The sequence below is a fragment of the Lactuca sativa genome, chromosome 9 (assembly GCF_002870075.4).
Source record: "Lactuca sativa cultivar Salinas chromosome 9, Lsat_Salinas_v11, whole genome shotgun sequence".
Lineage (NCBI taxonomy): Eukaryota > Viridiplantae > Streptophyta > Magnoliopsida > Asterales > Asteraceae > Lactuca > Lactuca sativa.
The window spans coordinates 65,775,464-65,794,792 of NC_056631.2; the positions used below are offsets into that span (position 1 = coordinate 65,775,464).

Genomic DNA, 19,329 nt, shown 5'->3' on the forward strand with positions numbered 1-19,329 from the left:
ATTAGAAAACGAGTTATGTTATCTAAATCATCTTGAACATTCAATATAAAAATTGTAAGACAAAAGGAGAAATGTATATTTGAAAATACTGTGAGATGTGATTTTTTTTAATGTTATCAATCCATAAATTAAGCGCAACAAATAGTTACCTATCTTTTTTAAAAACTTTTATGGGGGTATAATGACCAAAATGCCCTTGTATTTATATACATGTTTACAAATATAACTTTAATAACTAGGTGACACCTGGATTGTTTGTGCTAGAATATCAAGCCCAATTTCAGCAGCCCGAGAACTTGCAACTGCTCCAGTGTCTCGTATGGATTCCAAGGCTACAATCTATTAGAAAAAACACTTAACAAATTTTAAACAAAGAAAAAAACACAATATTAAAAGTTTAAACGCAAGAATTAGCAACTAGTTTCATTTACCTATCCATAGTTTCAGTTTATAGTTTATTTCTTTTCATTCTCCTTCTACTACTTTTTTTTAAGATTTGAGTTTCATATATCATCTTACTTTCATTATGTATACATAGTATCTGTTTTCTATGGTATCTATTTCGTGAGAAGGAGATAGCATACAACAGAAGTGTGGTATCTGTTTTTTGTTTCATTTGTTTTTGTTTTTCATAAAGTATAAAGAAAAAGGCATATTTGTCCTTTTCCCTTTAAAGAAATAATGTTAGGTATCCTTGAATTTTTTAGCATAATTGATGTAATGGTGATTTCATAAATCTAAATCATACTTTTTGGTTGTAACAGTTTTTTTTAAAACTTTTTGAACATAATGTTTAAATGAAAAAGTTAAAGTTTCTGTTAAAACTGTATTGAATGTAATCAACATTACAACAATTATTATAAAAAAATGCAAAAAAAAAATCACTGTGATTACTTCTCTAGACTTTGATTTATACAAAGGGACCAAATTTCATTAAATTTTATTAACACATGGGCCATTATGTAATTTTTTAAAACAAATGTACTGCTTTGAAAATTTAGTTACACAGGGGCTGTTATGTCAATTGAATAACATAAGGATCAGATTTCAATTAATTTATTAAGACATGAGTTGTTTTGTAAATTGGTTAACAGAGGGAGCATTTATGTAATTTTTAGCAAAAATTATATTACTTTCAATCATAAGGATCAGATTTCAATTAATTTAATTACTTTTTTATCTTTAAATAATTATCAAAAATTATATTACTTTGAATCATAAATACTTTTACAACCTTTTTTTAACACGATAAATTATTATTATTAAATTTTAGTTTACAAAATTTATGTTTCATCGTATAATCATTTTAACACCCTCCTCCCTCCCCCTATGTGCTATTTAGTGTACAAATTCTTTGACAAAAAAATGATTAAAATGGCTGGATCGGGAAACATATTTCACAAGATTTTTATGAAAAATACATTGGAAAATACATAAATAAATAAATAAATAATAAACTTACCAGCAGAATCCAAATTTGCAAGGCGGAGTACATGTAATATGCATACAGTTGGTAAGCCATCCAAATACTGGGGTGCATGATGCAAGGCCTGGCTTATGGGTCCCAAAACCTGTGACAAATGAGGGTATGTAAGTGTAAATATGGATGTGGGATCTGATGCAAGACTATGACCCTTTTCTTTGCATATAACAAGTACCTTTAAAGATGAACGTTCACCAGAAAGTAAAGAAAGATTTGCGAGACCCATCATAAATTCTGGAAGCTGCACAAAAAATCGTGTTTTAAGTACAATTCTTCACAGAGTTATTAGAGAGAGAGAGAGAGAGAGAGAGAGAGAGAGAGAGAGAGAATGTATAGGTAGTATTTGAACAGCTCTTAAACAGAAATCATAAGCTTCATCTGCACAAAGGAATGTTAGTTATTGACTGAAACTCAATGATTCAATGGATTCTAATCAGAAAAATCCAATGTGTAACAGGAAAACTGGTTTCATACACAGTATGTTCTTATCCCAAGGGTAAAATAGGGTTTCTTTATTGCATCCTTTAAATCTTAACAAACCTGCAACTCTTTTAAGGGCACTCTTTCTCATATATATTTCACTTGCATATTTCCAGTTGATCGCCTTCCAGATGTTCTTTAAGTAATCGGGCCTGACATTTTTATACTGCAAATTGTACAAAAACACATACATAAGCTGAAATGTGTACAATTTGTATACCATACAAAAATGAAATTTGTTTAAATGCATGCTCCGAAACATCTATGCCAAGCAGAGGAACCAAGCTCGGAAGTCAGAATTATCATCTAAATCAGAAGAAGAAGTCAAGAAACTAACACTGGTGGGAGTGAGATTCTTCCAGAAAATTGAGTGATTTACATGACCTGCTCAGAGACATAAGGGTAGATTAGATATCTGTGGTTGTATGAATATTATTATCCTCCTAGCATCAAATTTGTCCTAAATGTGTTGTTCAGTTGTTTCATTTTAACCTATTTAGGACTTGAAGAGGAAGTTTCCAATCGAATTATAGTGTTTAACCTTGCAAGAAAGACCCATTACAATCATAGCTCTTTGTACCCATAAATCATCACATAAATCTTCATCTTCCTTTGTTCACAAATCTTTATTCCACCCACCCCACGCCACCCCACCCTAACACACCCAAGCTATCACCAAATCTGAATTTTTTTTCAATACTTTTAGGAGATTTACATCTGACTCAGTACTGAATCATGTCTGCTGAAGCCATAATAGGCTGGTTTGCATAAAGGTAACTCAGTGAGTTATTCATGAACTCGTCGACAAACTCAGTGCCACCTCCGCTGCCGTATTGCTCGTCCTCAAACCTACAACCGGTGTCGACAGGTTGGTACATAAAAGCGATCATCTCGTTCAGAGACTGTAGCCAGTGGCTCAGCTCCGCCACCTGAGCTCTTAGAACAGAGTTCTCTGCCTCCACGCTTATGTAATGCTGGGTGGTGATACTGACGCTTGATATGATCTGGTTGTTCTCATTTCTGAGTTGATTCAGCTGACTCTTGAGATCATCCAGATGCTTTTGCTTCCTCTTTCTAGATCTCCTTGCAGATTCACGATTCGAAATCATTCTCTTCTTCCTCCTCTGATCCATCAATTGCTGAAGATCTTCATCAGACCCCGAGTTCTGAATTGGGTATGAACCACCTGATGATGTTGTCGTACCACTAGAGGAAGCCATTAGAATACCTTCAAGTTTGAAATTGCAGATTCGAAGAGAGAAAATGAAGATTTTAAACAGAACCCAGATGGTAATAGAGCTTCAAATTGATTATTATTATTACTATTTAGATTTATCTATCTATTAAATATATATATATATATATATATATATATATATATATAAGATATAGATGTAAATTCGTACATAACGCTTCTAGCAAGTATTCAACCAAAAACACTGAAATCGACAAGATAGGAAATTATAGTGTTTAACCTTCGCCATTGAACTTAATAGTGCTCTGAAATTTGACAACAGTTGAAGCATCTCCCTTGGTGATAGCATCATCGAGCTGCTCGATAGCTTTATTGTAGTTGGTTATGTAAGTCCGGTGGTGTTTTTGGTGATGGAGCTGCATAATCTCTCCGCTAATCGCCGACTCCAGTGCGCCATAATCGTAGGAAAGATCGGGAAGCGTGAACGTCTGCAATCCACACACATGTTGCTAAAACTTTGATATCGCACCTAGGGTTTTAGCAGTCGTGAGGGTTCGTAGAGCCATGTGTTCCAAAAACAGATGGAGAAGAAGGGAATAATCTTTGTACCTGATTTAGGGAATAAAAGAATATTTAGAGATTGAATGTAAGAGAAAGAAATCCAGGGCATATACATGAAGAAGAAGAGAACAATCTTCGAACCTGATGCCTCCTCCGCTTTTGCTTTCCTTCTCTTGATGTTTCCGATTGTACCTTGAACCTCTGACTTTCGATCCCAAATCTGACTTGTAACCATCAATTTCTGATCTTCAACCTCTAATTCGAGTCATATAGTTTCGAATCTCAGAAAATTTACCTTGCTACCTCTTATTTTTGATGAAAGAGGAGACTCAAATCTGAGAGAAAAATGAGGAATCGATAATTAGGGCAAGAGGGAAAGAAGAAAAAAAGGAAGGCGGGGTTTTTAATGTTTTAGGATTTCATTTTTTCATTTTCCCCTCTGATTGCGTTCCCCCTGATTATTAAAGGATAGAACGCGCGTTCAAATTAAATTTATAAAGCTACATCCTTAGACGACACGCATCTTATTATAGGTGCCCTCCGTGTTTTTTTGTTTTTGGTTTTTGGACACTAATTTAAGGGCACGCAATAATGCGCGACCTAAATTCTTAAATTTTTTGAAGAGATTACACTTTTTTAATGTCACTCTCTTTTGCGTAACATAAATCAATGAGTGTCGTCGTTTGCGCGTCGTAAAAGGGTCTTTTTCTTGTAGTGTACATCCCTATTAAGAAAGGATATGCTAGCTATAGAATGACAAATCCATATCCATTCAATTGCCACAACCTACATGAGCATGTTTTCCATTCTAAGACCACCTCATATGCATCTATTGATCCCCTTACCTCAAACTGGTTTAATCCACTTGGTAGTACCTGATAATGCCTTTGAGCTTTTTTAAGCAAATTCACCTAATCCCTTATCTCTGGACAAATATGATTTCCCCCATTGTTTTCCCTTTAATTTCATGTTGTAGATTTTGTCCATCAAGTATAATCTTATCTCCTCTAACATGGTTATTATGGGCTTCTTCCTGGCATCTACTATTACAACATTAAAACTTTCTGAGAACCCATTTTCAACTGCATCACAACACCTTCCAGTTTGAAAGAAAGCTCTTGACCATGTTTTAGGATCTTTCTCCATGAGATATTGATGGGCATTTGGGTTCAATGTCTCAATTTCTTTCATCACAACTTTAACAGCATGCTCAATTGTGGCTTTAAATGCTCTCCAAAAAAAGGTATGATATATGGCACCAGTAAATCTCTTCTGCAAATTCTGGCAAATATGTCTAGCACACTGCCTGTGCTCTACATATGGCAGCAACTCTTTAACAGCCTCTATCAAACCCTGTAGTAGTACAAAGGTTTAATTCAGATAGTGTAAAATGAACATAAATGCATTACTATGTAAAATACTAACCTTATGTTGGTCTGAGATTAAACTGAAACCATTGCCTAAATTCAAGTTTAGATCATCAATGAGAAGCTCTAAAAACCACTTCCAATTATGCGTGTTCTCCACATTAACCACTGCCCAAGCAATAGGATATATCTTGTCATTTTCATCCCTCCAAATAGCACAAAGCAATTCTCCCTTACAAACACCTTTAAGAAAACATCCATCAAGACCAATTACCCTTCTACACCCTTCAATACAACCTTGTTTAACTCCTTGAAAACAAAATAGAACTTGCTAAAATATTTCTTTCCATCTGGACCATCCTCCATATCTAGTTTCACAGTTGACCCAGGATTTGTCCTTAAAATCTCATGACCATATGACCATAGCTTACCATAATGTTAAACAAGGCTACCTTCAACAAGTTTCAGTGTATACTTCTTTTCTCTTCTACATTGCCCCATACTAACTTGGATACCAAACCTGGCCATTACCTTTAACCTAAGCTTCCTTACACTTATTTTCTGACTTTCTACAATCTCTTTGGTATAGTGACTCCCAATCCATGCATATGTCACCAATGATCCGAACTTGAAATTCCTAGCACAATTATGATCAACTTTTAGTGACTTGATTTGGAAACTCTCTTCATCACTCATCCAGGAAGCCCATAATCTAAATATGCAACCACCCTTGCTACACCTCACCAAAAGTCTTGTCCTATAATTTTTTTCAAAACACAATTGATATCCATTAGCTACATCATAGTTACACAACATTGATTTTACTTGCCCTGGACCCTTAAATCTCATCCCTAGAATTGGTTTTTGTTTTTTCCAGTGTAATAACTCATTAAATATTGAATGAGTTTGTATGTTAACTTCAACTTCTCTCCCATTGTCATCGTCTACAATGTTGTTTTCATCCTCATCATCAACACATAACTTACTCAAGAAAGGATCATTTGATGTCCTATTCATATGCACTACATCCTCATTAAATTCAAAGGCAACATTTCTAAGTTCATCTAAGTTGTCTTCATTTTCACCATCAATACAAGACTCATTTTCATCATCATCATTATCTTCATCATCAAGCCACCCATCAACACCAACCCCAATATGATCCACATAAACCGAAATTATACCATCTGTTCCATAAGCATCAAAAATAAAAGTAGCATATTCCACATCATTTGAAATGGGATTAAGCCCTTTCATCAGGGAATTGCCTGGTTCACAGTAGTAAAACTTTTTACACTCTTCATGCATGAAACGTTTGAAGAAGTTAACAAACTCATAATAAGTCATAGAAGAAAACTCAAGATCAGTGAACATGGTTTTCACACCACCAGTGTAAGAGAAAGGATTTCGATTAAATACCCCTTGTTAGTTCAGTTCCACCATCGCAAACAATCCATTAGGTTCTGATTGTGCCATTGCTGCGACTACTTTGTTTCTTCAGCTCGATCACAGGAATGCTTCACAAACCCTAACTCGGTTTCTTTTACAGCTGATTAATGAAGACGACTGAAGTTCAATAGTTGAAGACGATAGGATTTAAGCTTCTTATATCATTAAATGATGTGGCATATCTCACATGGCATTGGATTAGACAAAAAATATATACTAATTCGCATATATTAAAGGTCAACCGGGAAACCTTCTAAAACTTGATAAAAGGGTATAATTAAAAGGTCACTTACGAGTTTACTGGCCTAATGTACCAAAAAAAAACTTTAAGGACCAAATTAGCGAATTGATGAAAGTTTCATGTGCTACAGTGACATTATCCCATTTGTTTATGTTTAGTTTGAGGTTTCGGGTAGCAGAAACCCGTGTATCTTGGTTATCTTGGATTGAGGTGAGTCTCCTCACTATACCTGTGGGTCGAAGGCACTAATGCCAGCCCACTAGGATTTGTTATGCTAGTTGTCTTTGTGACTCTTTCATAGTATGTTGGGCTAGGCCCCTTATATAACAGGCTAGGCCTACTTATATGTTGGGCTGAACCCATGGATCAGGAAGGGCTAGGCCCATTACCTTGTTATGTAGAATGCTATTTGTCTCTATGATACGTGCATGAAGGACCAGGATCTGGCCCCTGAAAATTGTAAGAAAGACTAGGATATGGACCATGGCACTTGTATGTAAGACCATTATTTGGCCCTCGACATTGCAAGGAAAGACCATGATTTTGCCCATGGCAAAAAGTAACTATAAGACTATGATTCAGACCATAGCATTCATCATCTTATTTATGGTATGTGGGATTTTGGGGAACTCACTATGCTTTGTGCTTACGGTTTATGGTTATGGTTTCAGGTACTTCCGGTTCGAAAGTGAAGGGCCTGACTTGATCGCCGCACATCCACCCAAGTTTTCACAACTTTATGATTTTGGGATTGTACTCTGATCACTATTTTATTCTGATATACTTTTTAATAATTGGAAAAGGATAATTTGTATTTTAGGGTTAATTAAAAATGAATTTTTTACCTTATAATTTTTGGGACGTTACACTAAGCCTCTAGAAACCCTAATCACGACCCTCCTTGTGATTGTTAGCCATTTTGGTGCATTTTATAGATACAAGAAGAAGAGAAGAAGAGGAAAAGAAGTTTCCTAGTGGTGGAGTTTGCAAAGTAGCATCATCATCATCATCATCTCTCCTTGTTGTTGGACCTTTATAAGGGCTAAAGGTTCAAACTTTATTGCGTATTATGGATAGATCTAGGTTTTTGTCCCTTTTCTTCATGTTTATACAAACTAGAGTGAAGTAAATTATGGGTTTTAATCCAATTGTAAACCCATAAAGTTAGCAACTTTATGGATTCTAAGGGTTCCTTGGACACCATATTGTCTAGATATGGATGTTGGATGGGTATAAGAGTCATGGATGAGAGTTTGATGCACATTTCCCCACTTTTTGACCTAGAATGGATTGGGACATGCATGGTGCATGCATGTCGACAAAGCAAACATTTTTATGGACCTTTAAGGTCCCCTTAAGCTTCTGGAAAAGTTGAATTTGATGGCTTGATGGATTAGGGACTTAAAACCTTGATTTTTGGCTTCATACTAAAGTCACAACGTGAGACATAAGGTCTCATTATGTGAGAACAAAAAAGCCCGTAGATCATTGAGTATTTCAAACACAAGATATGACATGGTGATGCTCACCTTGTGAGGTCAGTATAGTAGAAAACCGTGACTGAGTTGACTGAGTCTAGAGCGAGTTGTTGGAATCGGACGTGGTGGACTCTCACGACATGACCAAGGACTGGTCACGACGTGAGACCCGATATTAGGGTTTTGTCCGATGGATTTGTCTCGGTTGACTAATGACTTTGCCTAAGTTTGACCAATGGGTATTTTGATCTATAGTCTGAGTATTGTTTACTGTTATATGTAAAGGTGATTGGTAGAGTCGATATTCAAAGCATCATGTTGTTGCAGCTATTTCATCTGTTCGTGAGGTGAGTCTTTTCACTTTATCCATGGGTTGAAGGCACCAATGTTGGCTCATTATTCTGTTATGTAGAATGCTAGCTGTTATGTGACATATATGTTTGTATGATCGTGTTGAAATAAACCCGGGGCGAGACCCACTATTGTATGATCGGGTTGAAATACACCCCAAGGTGGGGCCCACTATCATATTATCGGGTTGAAATGCACCCTAGGGCGGGGCCTACTATTGTATGATTGGGTTGAAATACACCCCCGAGTGGGGACCACTATCATATTATCGGGTTGAAATACACCCTAGGACGGGGCCCGCTATTGCATGTCGGGTTGAAATACACCCCAGGGAAGGGTGTACTATGGCATGTTCGGGTTGAAATCTACCTCAAGGCAGGGCCCATATTTGTTTATTTTGGTTGAAATATACCCCAAGGGGATTCCCATTTGTATGTTTGATATGTGGTACTTTGGGGGAACTCACTAAGTGTTGTGCTTACCGTTTATGTTTATGGTTTCAACTACTTCTAGTACAAAGGGGAAGAGCCCGACGTGATGACACAACGTCTTCCCCTCATGATTTTCGTACTTTTTGGATACTATTACTCTGATGATTTTGAATGTACATTGTAAATGTTTTGGAACAACTTGATGATTGAAACTATTGTTTTTAAAAATGAAAAATCTTATCGCAGTTTTGGGATGTTCCAAATTATTAGAATTTTTGTTTCTATTTGTGAAATATATCATTTTTAGTCGATAATTGACAAAAATATATGGAAAAATTGCAAAAAAAAATCACTATATTACCAAAAAATTTAGATTGTGACACTGAGCTTTTTTACTCAATTATGTCACTATGTTAACAATTATGTTGCATATATCAACCAAATGACAGGTTATCTATATTTTCTCGATAACTATTTTTTTCTGAATTGTAATAAAGTCACTATATTACCAAAAAAAATGATTTTGATTTTAACACTTGTTTTTCCATATTGGATCAATGTAGGGAATAAATGAGTCAAAGACACTGTTTTTAGGAAAAATGTGACATCCCCAAATTCAAGGCCAGAAACGACCGATTTGTTTATGATTTCTTAGAAAATCAGAGTATATTTTTAAAGAAATATAATGCGGAATTTGTTCTCAAAAAAATATGAAAAAGAATTTATCAAAGCATTTCCGTAGAACTGTATTATATTAAAAACTTTGGGATATCATTGTTAATACAGATCAAAAGCATAAACATAAACAACATAGGCATTATAATATCTATTTATTCTAGTAGCCTATAATCCATTGATCTCTCATTAGATCATCACTCATGTGCTCTCTTTCCACTGCCTGTATATGAGAAAACTGAGTGGGTCAAGCTTGGGAGCCTGGTGAGCACATAGGATTTTCAACCCACAATAAATAAGTTTATTAATTTCATCAACCAATAATAACCCGATTACCCATTCCCGTTATCCTCACTTTACGTCCCTAAAACACCTATTGTAAGGGATCTAGCCTAAGGATTATCATCGGGATGGACGCTATTGCTAAGGGGTTTCCTCAACAATAAATGTTCGTAAGGAAACCATGAGGGGGATAGAGTACACCAGTGAACACATCATTCACAAACACCTACAGGTTGTAGGCCTGCTAGCGTTCCACTTGACTGTCTAGAATAGTCCATGGTTGTCATCTATATTCTGCTAGATGACTGGATCAACAACAACATCGAGGCCTCTCATCATTTTATTTCATCACACACCAACTATTTCATCTACCCATGTTTTACCCCCAACATATTTGTAGATATAAAATACATATACAGTTTAAATCATTTAAAACATGTATAATAGTGTTCGTCTAACATAGATAACAAGTATACAGACAATATGCACACATAGCATGTAATTTATATAAAATACTTCATATCTATGCGTAAGATGAAAATAAATATGCACTCACTTTAGTAGCAGGAGTAGATAGAATCTAAAAATGTTCAACGGCCCATGATCGTCGGGCTCGGGACGCGGAACAGCTTTAGAAAACGAGAGAGAGAAGGAAGATTTGGTGTAATAACTGAATGAGGTCGAACTTGCTATTTATAGGCTGATTTCGGCCCATTCACGTCGTGAGAATTCATTGCTCACGTCGTGAGCCATGGATGAATCACCTCGTAGCTTCGACATCTACGTTCTAGGCTTGAATAGTGTCTGTTTGACTCCTCACGTCATGAGAATTCATTACTCACGTTGTGAGCTTTTGAGTTATCGTTCTCGTAGACTTCTAGCTTCGAAATGTGGCTTTTTGACTCCTCACGTCGTGAGAAAAGAGGCTCACGTCGTGAGTCCAATCAATTTAGGGTTTCTGACGCGAAACTTCGACAGGTCATATCTTCTTCGTTATAACTCGGATTTCGGTGTTCTTTATATCTCCGGAATCCTTGTCCCGACCACTACAACTTTCTTCATAGATTTTGGACCTATCTATTATTTTATTTTTGACGCTTATTTTTATTCTTAACTTATTATATCTTATAATTAAATATAAGGCACATAAAATCACATAATATTCAAATAATTCCTATTTATTATTTCAAAGTAGGTTATAAGTGTTGACCCTAACTATTACACCATTAAATTAATGTTTAGCCTAGAAAACGGGCGTTACAATTCTCTCCTCCTTAGGATGATTCCGTTGCGGAATCATGCATCAGCAAATACATGTGGGTAGCGACTCATCGTGTCACTCTCTGTTTCCCAGGTTTGGTTCGGCCCATTCGTATGTTTCCAGCGCACAAGCACTAAGTTAACCATCTTGCGGCGCAACTTCTTAGTCTTACGGTCAACAATCGCCTCAGGCTCTTCAATTAGCCTCTTATTTTCATTCATCCTTAACTCTGAAATTGGAATTATATCGGGAATTTCTCCCATAAACATCCTCAAGTAACACACATGGAAAGTGTTATGAATACCATCTAGTTCTTCCAGTAACTCTAGCTTGTAAGCTTGGTTCCCAATCCTTTGAAAAACTTTGAATGATCCTATAAACCTTGGACTCAACTTTCCTCTCTTTCCAAATCATATAAGTCCCTTCCATGGTGAGACTTTGAGCAAAACCGAATCTCCAACTTTAAATGTCAGCGGTCGTCTTTTCTTGTCAGCATAACTCTTTTGACGATCCTGAGCTGCTAACATCCTTTCCTTGATCACTTTCAGCTTTTCAGCAGTCTGATGGACTATCTCGGGCCCCATAAATTGCTTTTCTCCAGCTTTAAGCCAACATGATGGCGTACAACACTTCTGTCTATACAACGCATCATAAGGTGCCATCTTAATGCTCGAATGATAACTGTTGTTGTAGGAAAACTCTACCAGAGGTAAGTGATCATCCCAATTACCTTGGAATTCTAGGGTACATGCTCTCAGCATATCTTCCAGTGTTTGAATCGTTCTTTCGCTCTGACCATCAGTCTGTGGATGGTAAGCTGTACTTAAACACAACTTCATACCCATTTCTTACTGTAGACTTTTCCAAAACCTTGACGTGAAACGACTATCACAATTTGATACAATCATTAATGGTACACCATGAAGTCTTACCACTTCCTTCACGTAAGCATTTTCAAGCTTATCCATAGACCATTTCTCATTGGCTGCTATGAAGTGTGCACTCTTTGTGAAACGATCCACGACTACCCAAATCATGTCGTGACCGTTCTTTGTTCTGGGCAGTTTACTCACAAAATCCATGGTGATATCTTCCCATTTACCCATGGGTATAGGTAAAGGTTCTAAACTCCCATACGGTTTCTGATGTTGTGCCTTAACCCTTGCACATGTTACACATTCAGCCACATACTTAGCACTATCGAGCTTCATCGTCGGCCACCAGTAGTAGGGTTTCAAATCCCTATACATTTTAGTGCTACCTGGATGAATCGAGTACATGGTTTTGTGAGCTTCTTCCATTAGAAGATCCCTTATTCCTCTCATCTTAGGTACCCAAATTATATCTTGGAATACCTTCAATCCTTGTTTATTTGTACCGAATACCAACGTTTTGCCTAAACGTTCTTCCTTTCGGTCATTTTTCTCCAAAGCTTCCTCCTAAGTTTTCTTGATACTTTCCACAATCGTCGAGACAACCTCAATTCATAACGATCTTGGCCTTTTGCTTTGAAAGTTTACTTTTCGACTTAGAGCATCAGCTACAACATTTGCTTTACCAGGGTGGTAAAGTATCTCACAATCGAAATCTTTGATTAACTCTAGCCAATGTCGTTGTCTCATGTTCAATTCCTTCTAATTAAAGAGATACTGGAGACTCTTATGATCAGTGAAAAGTTTGCACTTTGTGCCATAGAGTTAATGCCTCCATATCATTAGGGCAAAAACTACCTCTGCCAACTCCAGATCATGAGTGGGGTAGTTCTTTTCATGCTCCTTTAATTGTCGAGATGCATATGCTATCGCCTTTTCTCTTTGAGTTAGAACACATCCTAACCCGACTCCTGACGCATCGCTATACACTACGAAATCTTCAACTCCATCGGGTAGAATGCCTCATCGTGTTTCTCAATCCATGCATATGTGGCTCCTTTATGGGTCAAGGCTGTCGATGGAGCAGCTATCGAAGAAAAGCCTTGGATAAATCTTCGGTAATATCCAGCTAATCCCAGAAAGCTTCGAATCTTCGTGGGACTTTTTGGTCATTCCCACTTCATTACAACTTTTATCTTTGCTGGGTCAACCATTATTCCCTCTTCGTTAACCACGTGACCCAAAAATTGGACTTCTCGAATCTAGAAATCACATTTGGAGAACTTAGCATACAGCTTCTCCTTCTTCAGAACTTCTAATACTTCTCTCAGGTGCTTGCCATGATCCTGCTGACTCTTTGAGTACATTAGAATGTCATCTATGAACACTATTACAGATTTATCAAGGAATGGTTTACAAACCCTATTCATCAAATCCATAAACACTGCTAGAGCATTGGTCAGTCCAAATAACATAACCAAAAACTCGCAGTGTCCATATCTTGTTTTAAATGCAGTCTTCTCAATATCCGGCTCTCTCACCTTCAGCTTATGATATCCTGACCTAAGATCGATCTTTGATAAATAGTTCAAACCTTGCAACTTATGGAATAGGTCATCAATCCTTGGCAATGGATACTTGTTCTTCATCGTTGCCTTATTCAGCTCTCGGTAGTCTATACACATCCTCATGCTTCCGTCCTTCTTCTTTACAAATAGAACTGGAACTCCCTAGGGTGATGAACTAGGTCTAATAAAACCTTTGTTCAATAACTCCTGAAGTTGTGTCATAAGCTCCTTATCTCCGTCAGTGCTAGTTGGTATGGTGCTTTCGCTATTGGTGTTGATCCTGGAGACAAGTCTATTCGAAACTCCACTTGTCTATCAGGAGGTAATCCAAGAAGATCTTCGGGAAAGACTTCCGGATCGTCACACACCACGGGTATACTTTGTATCTCCTTTTTCTCCTTCTTAGTATCAATCACAAATGCCAAGTATGATGTGCATCCTTTGGACAAACATTTTCTGGCTTTCATCAAGGAAATGATTCTAGAATTTACTATGTGTTTGTCTCCGTACACCATAAATGACTCTTTTCCAGATGGGTTTACTCTGACCATCTTCTTCTTGCATAGTATCTCTGCATCGTACGTACTAAGCCAATCCATTCCTAGCACGATATCGAAACCATTCAACTCAATGGGCAGTAATTCCTCGTGGAATTTATTCTCGTTCAAGTCGATGATGATATTTTTAATGCAATTACTAACATGTATGAACTTGCCACTGGAAACTTCTACAACTATAGTATTATTAAGTTTATCTATAGGCAATGCTAGTCTTCTACCGAAATTATGTGATATAAATGAGTAGTTTGCTCCTAAATCAAAAAATATATTGGCAGGCAATCCATTTACGAGAAAGGTACCTGAAGCGATATCTGCTTCATCTCTTGCTGCTTCCAGTGTCATCTGGAAAGCTCTGGCTTTCGGTTTCGGTGGGACATTGGGCCTTGCTGCCTCCTTCTTCTTCGGACAGTCTTTCAAGATGTGCCCTTCTTCATTACACCCATAACAAACTTTCTTGTCAAGGGTGCATTCATTGGCATAGTACCCAGGCTTTCCACACTTAAAACAAGTGACTCCTCCGTCACATTTCCCTAAGTGCTTCTTCTTGCACTTCCCACACCATTTTGCTTCACCTCCTCGTCCTCCAAACTTCTTCGAATCAGACTTCGAAAATTTACTTTTCTTTTTGGACCCTAAAGATCCATCCAACTTCCTTTTATCACCAACTTCAACCTTGCTGGCGGCTCTTCCCTTGATCATCTCCTCAACAGACTTAGCAGCCCAGATAGCTGCCTCCAGAGTAGGTGCCTGACGTACTGGCACAACGTATTCCCATGGAAGTCCCTTTGCGTACTTTTCGACTTTTGTCAATTCATCTGGGACGATGCGCAAAGCAAACTCCATTTTGTCTGTGAATGCATTGGTGTATTCATCAATGGACATGTCCTTCTTTAACATCAGGAATTGGTATTCCAGCTCTAGCAGATTTTGGGCCGAGCAGAACTTGCGTTTGAAGTATACTAAGAACTCTGCCCATGTCAGTTGTAGTGGCTCGTTGGAGCTTATGGTCTTCCCCAGAGTGTTCCACCAGCGAACAACGCCGCCTCTAAACTGACGTACTGCATATGTGGTTTGTAGTTTGCCCTTGCAATCACATGTTATGAAAGCCAACTCCATCTCCGAGATCCAATCCATAACTCCAATTGGATCTTCTTTCCCAGTGAAAGTCGATGGCTTGCAAGTTGTAAAGTCCTTATACTTGCATCCATTCCTCTCGACTCTTTCATCTTGGTTGTTCCTCCTAACCACTGGCGGTTCAGCTTGACTAACAGTCCTACTGTAATTCCCTTCTTCTGACTGTTCGTCATTCAGCTCAGGCTGTTCAACAGGTATCGTAGGTTCATCCCTATTCTGTTGAAGTAAATGCCTTGTCTCCTCCATCTGGCGATCCAACATGATCTGGATCATAGCTTGTACCCCAGCCATCGTCATTGGCTCAGGTGCAGCTGCTACAACTGGTACTTGTTCAATCACTTGAGGTTGAGGCTGTTGATTGTCATTTACATTGGCATTTTTTACTCCACTTCAGGTTCTTTCCATGATGGTCTATACACCAAATCAAACGTTCAGTGTGTAGTGACGAGAATTAAGATAGGAAAAATTTATCTACGCTAGACGTATTAAATCCTCCTTATTACTCCAAAACGTTTACATGCTAGTTCTAATATCGTAGTCAAACGTTTAGAATCCTAAACACATAAAGTTTCTAGATTTGTTCGGCAACAGACCATAGATCCGAACAAATAATAGCATATAAGGCATCTTTATAGTTATAGCTATAACACAAAGCATTTAGCACATAAAAGCATTTTAGTCATCTTTCCTAAAATAAACTAGTGCTCGTGTCTAAAATATAGCAGGCACTCATCTCACAATCATCACTTAGCATTCTTAGTTTAAGTCTAGAAATCAGATAATTTCCTAATTCGCTTAAACTAGTGTTCTGATACCAACTGTGACATCCCCAAATTCACGGCCAGAAAAAACCGATTTGTTTATGCTTTATTTGAAAATCAGAGTATATTTTTAAAGAAATATAATGCGGAATTTGTTCCCAAAAAAATATGAAAAAGAATTTATCAAAGCATTTCCGTAGAAATGTATTATATTAAAAACTTTGGGATATCATTGTTAATACATATCAAAAGCATAAACATAAACAACATAGGCATTATAATATCTATTTATTCTAGTAGCCTATAATCCATTGATCTCTCATCAGATCATCACTCCTGTGCTCTCTTTCCACTACCTGTATATGAGAAAACTGAGTGGGTCAGGCTTGGGAGCCTGGTGAGCACATAGGTTTTCAACCCGCAATAAATAAGTTTATTAATTTCATCAACCAACAATAACCCGATTACCCATTCCCGTTATCCTCACTTTACGTCCCTAAAACACCTATAGTAAGGGATCTAGCCTAAGGATTATCATCGGGATGGACACTATTGCTAAGGAGTTTCCTCAACAATAAATGTCCGTAAGGCAACCATGAGGGGGATAGATTACACCAGTGAACACATCAATCACAAACACCTACAGGTTGCGGGCCTTATAGCATTCCACGTGACTGTCTAGAATAGTCTGTGGTTGTCATCTATACTCTGCTAGATGACTGGATCAACAACAACATCGAGGCCTCTCATCATTTTATTTCATCACACACCAACTATTTCATCTACCCATCTTTTACCCCCAACATATTTGTAGATATAAAATACATATACAGTTTAAATCATTTAAAACATGTATAATAGTGTTCGTCTAACATAGATAACAAGTATACAGATAATATGCACACATAGCATGTAATTTATATAAAATACTTCATATCTATGCGTAAGATGAAAATAAATATGCACTCATTTTAGTAGCGGGAGTAGATAGAATCTAAAAACAGTCAACGGCCCGTGATCGTCGGGCTCGGGACGCGGAACGCCTTTAGAAAACAAGAGAGAGAAGGAAGATTTGGTGTAAGAAGTGAATGAGGTCGAACTTGCTATTTATAGGCTGATTTCGGCCCCTTCATGTCGTGAGAATTCATTGCTCACGTCGTGAGCCATGGATGAATCACCTCGTAGCTTCGACATCTGCGTTCTAGGCTTGAATAGTGTCTGTTTGACTCCTCACGTTGTGAGAATTCATTACTCACGTCGTGAGCTTTTGAGTTATCATTCCCATAGACTTCTAGCTTCGAAATGTGGCTTTTTGACTCCTCACGTCGTGAGTCCAGTCAATTTAGGGTTTCTGACGCGAAACTTCGACAGGTCATATCTTCTTCGTTATAACTCGGATTTTGGCGTTCTTTATATCTCCGGAATCCTTGTCCCGACCACTACAAATTTCTTCATAGATATTAGACCTATCTATTATTTTATTTTTGACGCTTATTTTTAATCTTAACTTATTATATCTTATAACTAAATATAAGGCACATAAAATCACATAATATTCAAATAATTCCTATTTATTATTTCAAAGTAGGTTATAAGTGTTGACCCTAACTATTACACATTTAAATTAATGCTTAGCCTAGAAACATGGGCGTTACAAAAAATCATTTGTTTCGACGTGACTATAGGGAGGTCATGACGTGACGAGCTAATATGAGAATGCGCATGTGGTAGAATGCCACGACATGACACGAGTATGGTTACGACGTGAATAGGGCTGCAACCCAAGCCCATGATCTTTTAGGAGTTACTTCGTATTTAAACCCCTAATCTCATATTTAGCGTTTCATTTCCATCCTTGATCACCCTCTAGATATTTGAGCAAACCCTACTACCCTCCACTTCATTTTTGAGCTTATTCTTGGAGTTTTGGTGCGCTTTGAAGGAGAAGAAGGAGGTTTTGGAGCAAAGATCAAGCAAGCCACTCTACTCCACCCTTGGAATCATTCTTTGGACCATTTGTACGACTTAAAGCTTCTACCTTTATGATTCCTTCTTAGTAGATCTACCTTTCCTTGTATGCTTTGTTCCATAAGAGGAGCTTGTATGTTGGGATGAGATAAAGTTTGCAACTTTATGGCTCGTCAAGGTCCCTCGGCAATATAAGTCAAATAAGGCAACCATGAGGGACCTAGTCTCATTATTCTCAATTACCCATTCTCATTATTCTCACTTTATGTCCCATTCTCATTCTCATTATTCTCATTATTCTCACTTTAACCAACAATAACCCAATTACCCATTCTCATTATTCTCACTTTATGTCCCTAAAACAACTAACACAAGGGACCTAGTCTAAGAATATTTCATCGGGGCGATAACACATGCTTCGGGGGTTCCTCGGCAATATAAGTCAAATAAGGCAACCATGAGGGGAATGGAGTACAACGAATGAACACCCATGTTCATTAACACCTACAGGTGGCGACCCTGCTGGCGTTCCATAGGACTATCTAGAAAAGTTTGTGGTCATCATCTAAACTCCGCTAGATGACTGAATCAGCAACAACATCGCGGCCTCACATATATATTTTTATACATAGTTTAAAACCTGTATAGCATTCTCATTCAATACATATTCCAAACAACAGATGAGACACATACACATAACACGTATTTCATAGAGAATAAATCATATCTATGAGATAGAAGAAAGTGAATATACATTCACACATATAACAACAAAATATACACATAACACGTATATTGTAATGAGCAAAGAACTCGGCTACCCTCGACATCCTTTTATAGGGGCTGGAAACCCAAATTATGTTGGGCGTAAATCACATTACGTTGGGCGTAATGGGGATAAGACCGCTGATTCCCCCCCCTTTGGATAATATCGGTATTTTTTATTTAAATTAAATACCGAAAATATTTAATAAACTTCAAAAATTCATATCTTCCTCATACGAACTCCGTTTTCGACATCCTTTATATTCCCGTGTAGGTGAGACTACGCTCTAAAACTTTCGTTTAGACTCCGTCGGCTAATTTTGATCTTATTTTTATTATTTATTTTTGGTAGGCCGGGACAGGAAAACTCCGTTATAAATTCATAACTTCTTCATCCGACGTCCGTTTTCGCCTATCTTTTCATCGTTTCACTACAATTAATGAGAT

The 19,329-nt window shown here is 37.4% G+C and overlaps 2 protein-coding genes and 1 pseudogene across 2 annotated transcripts; all 3 read right to left on the minus strand.

The window, feature by feature from the left end:
- Window positions 1-1,885: 1,885 nt before the first annotated feature.
- LOC111920434 (superoxide dismutase [Mn], mitochondrial-like) lies at window positions 1,886-3,954 on the minus strand (annotated as a pseudogene).
- On the minus strand, window positions 2,515-3,285 carry LOC128128416 (bZIP transcription factor 11-like). The gene has a single exon (XM_052767320.1). It carries the CDS (start codon window positions 3,181-3,183, stop codon window positions 2,686-2,688), a length of 498 nt encoding a protein of 165 aa, XP_052623280.1. The 5' UTR covers window positions 3,184-3,285; the 3' UTR covers window positions 2,515-2,685.
- Window positions 3,955-4,638: 684 nt separating the features above from the next.
- On the minus strand, window positions 4,639-6,460 carry LOC111920435 (uncharacterized). The gene is made up of 4 exons (XM_023916020.2): window positions 5,539-6,460; window positions 5,145-5,395; window positions 4,843-5,072; window positions 4,639-4,762 (listed from the first exon to the last, which is right to left on the minus strand). The coding sequence occupies exons 1-4, from the start codon at window positions 6,458-6,460 to the stop codon at window positions 4,639-4,641; spliced, it is 1,527 nt and encodes a 508-aa protein (XP_023771788.2).
- Window positions 6,461-19,329: the final 12,869 nt, after the last annotated feature.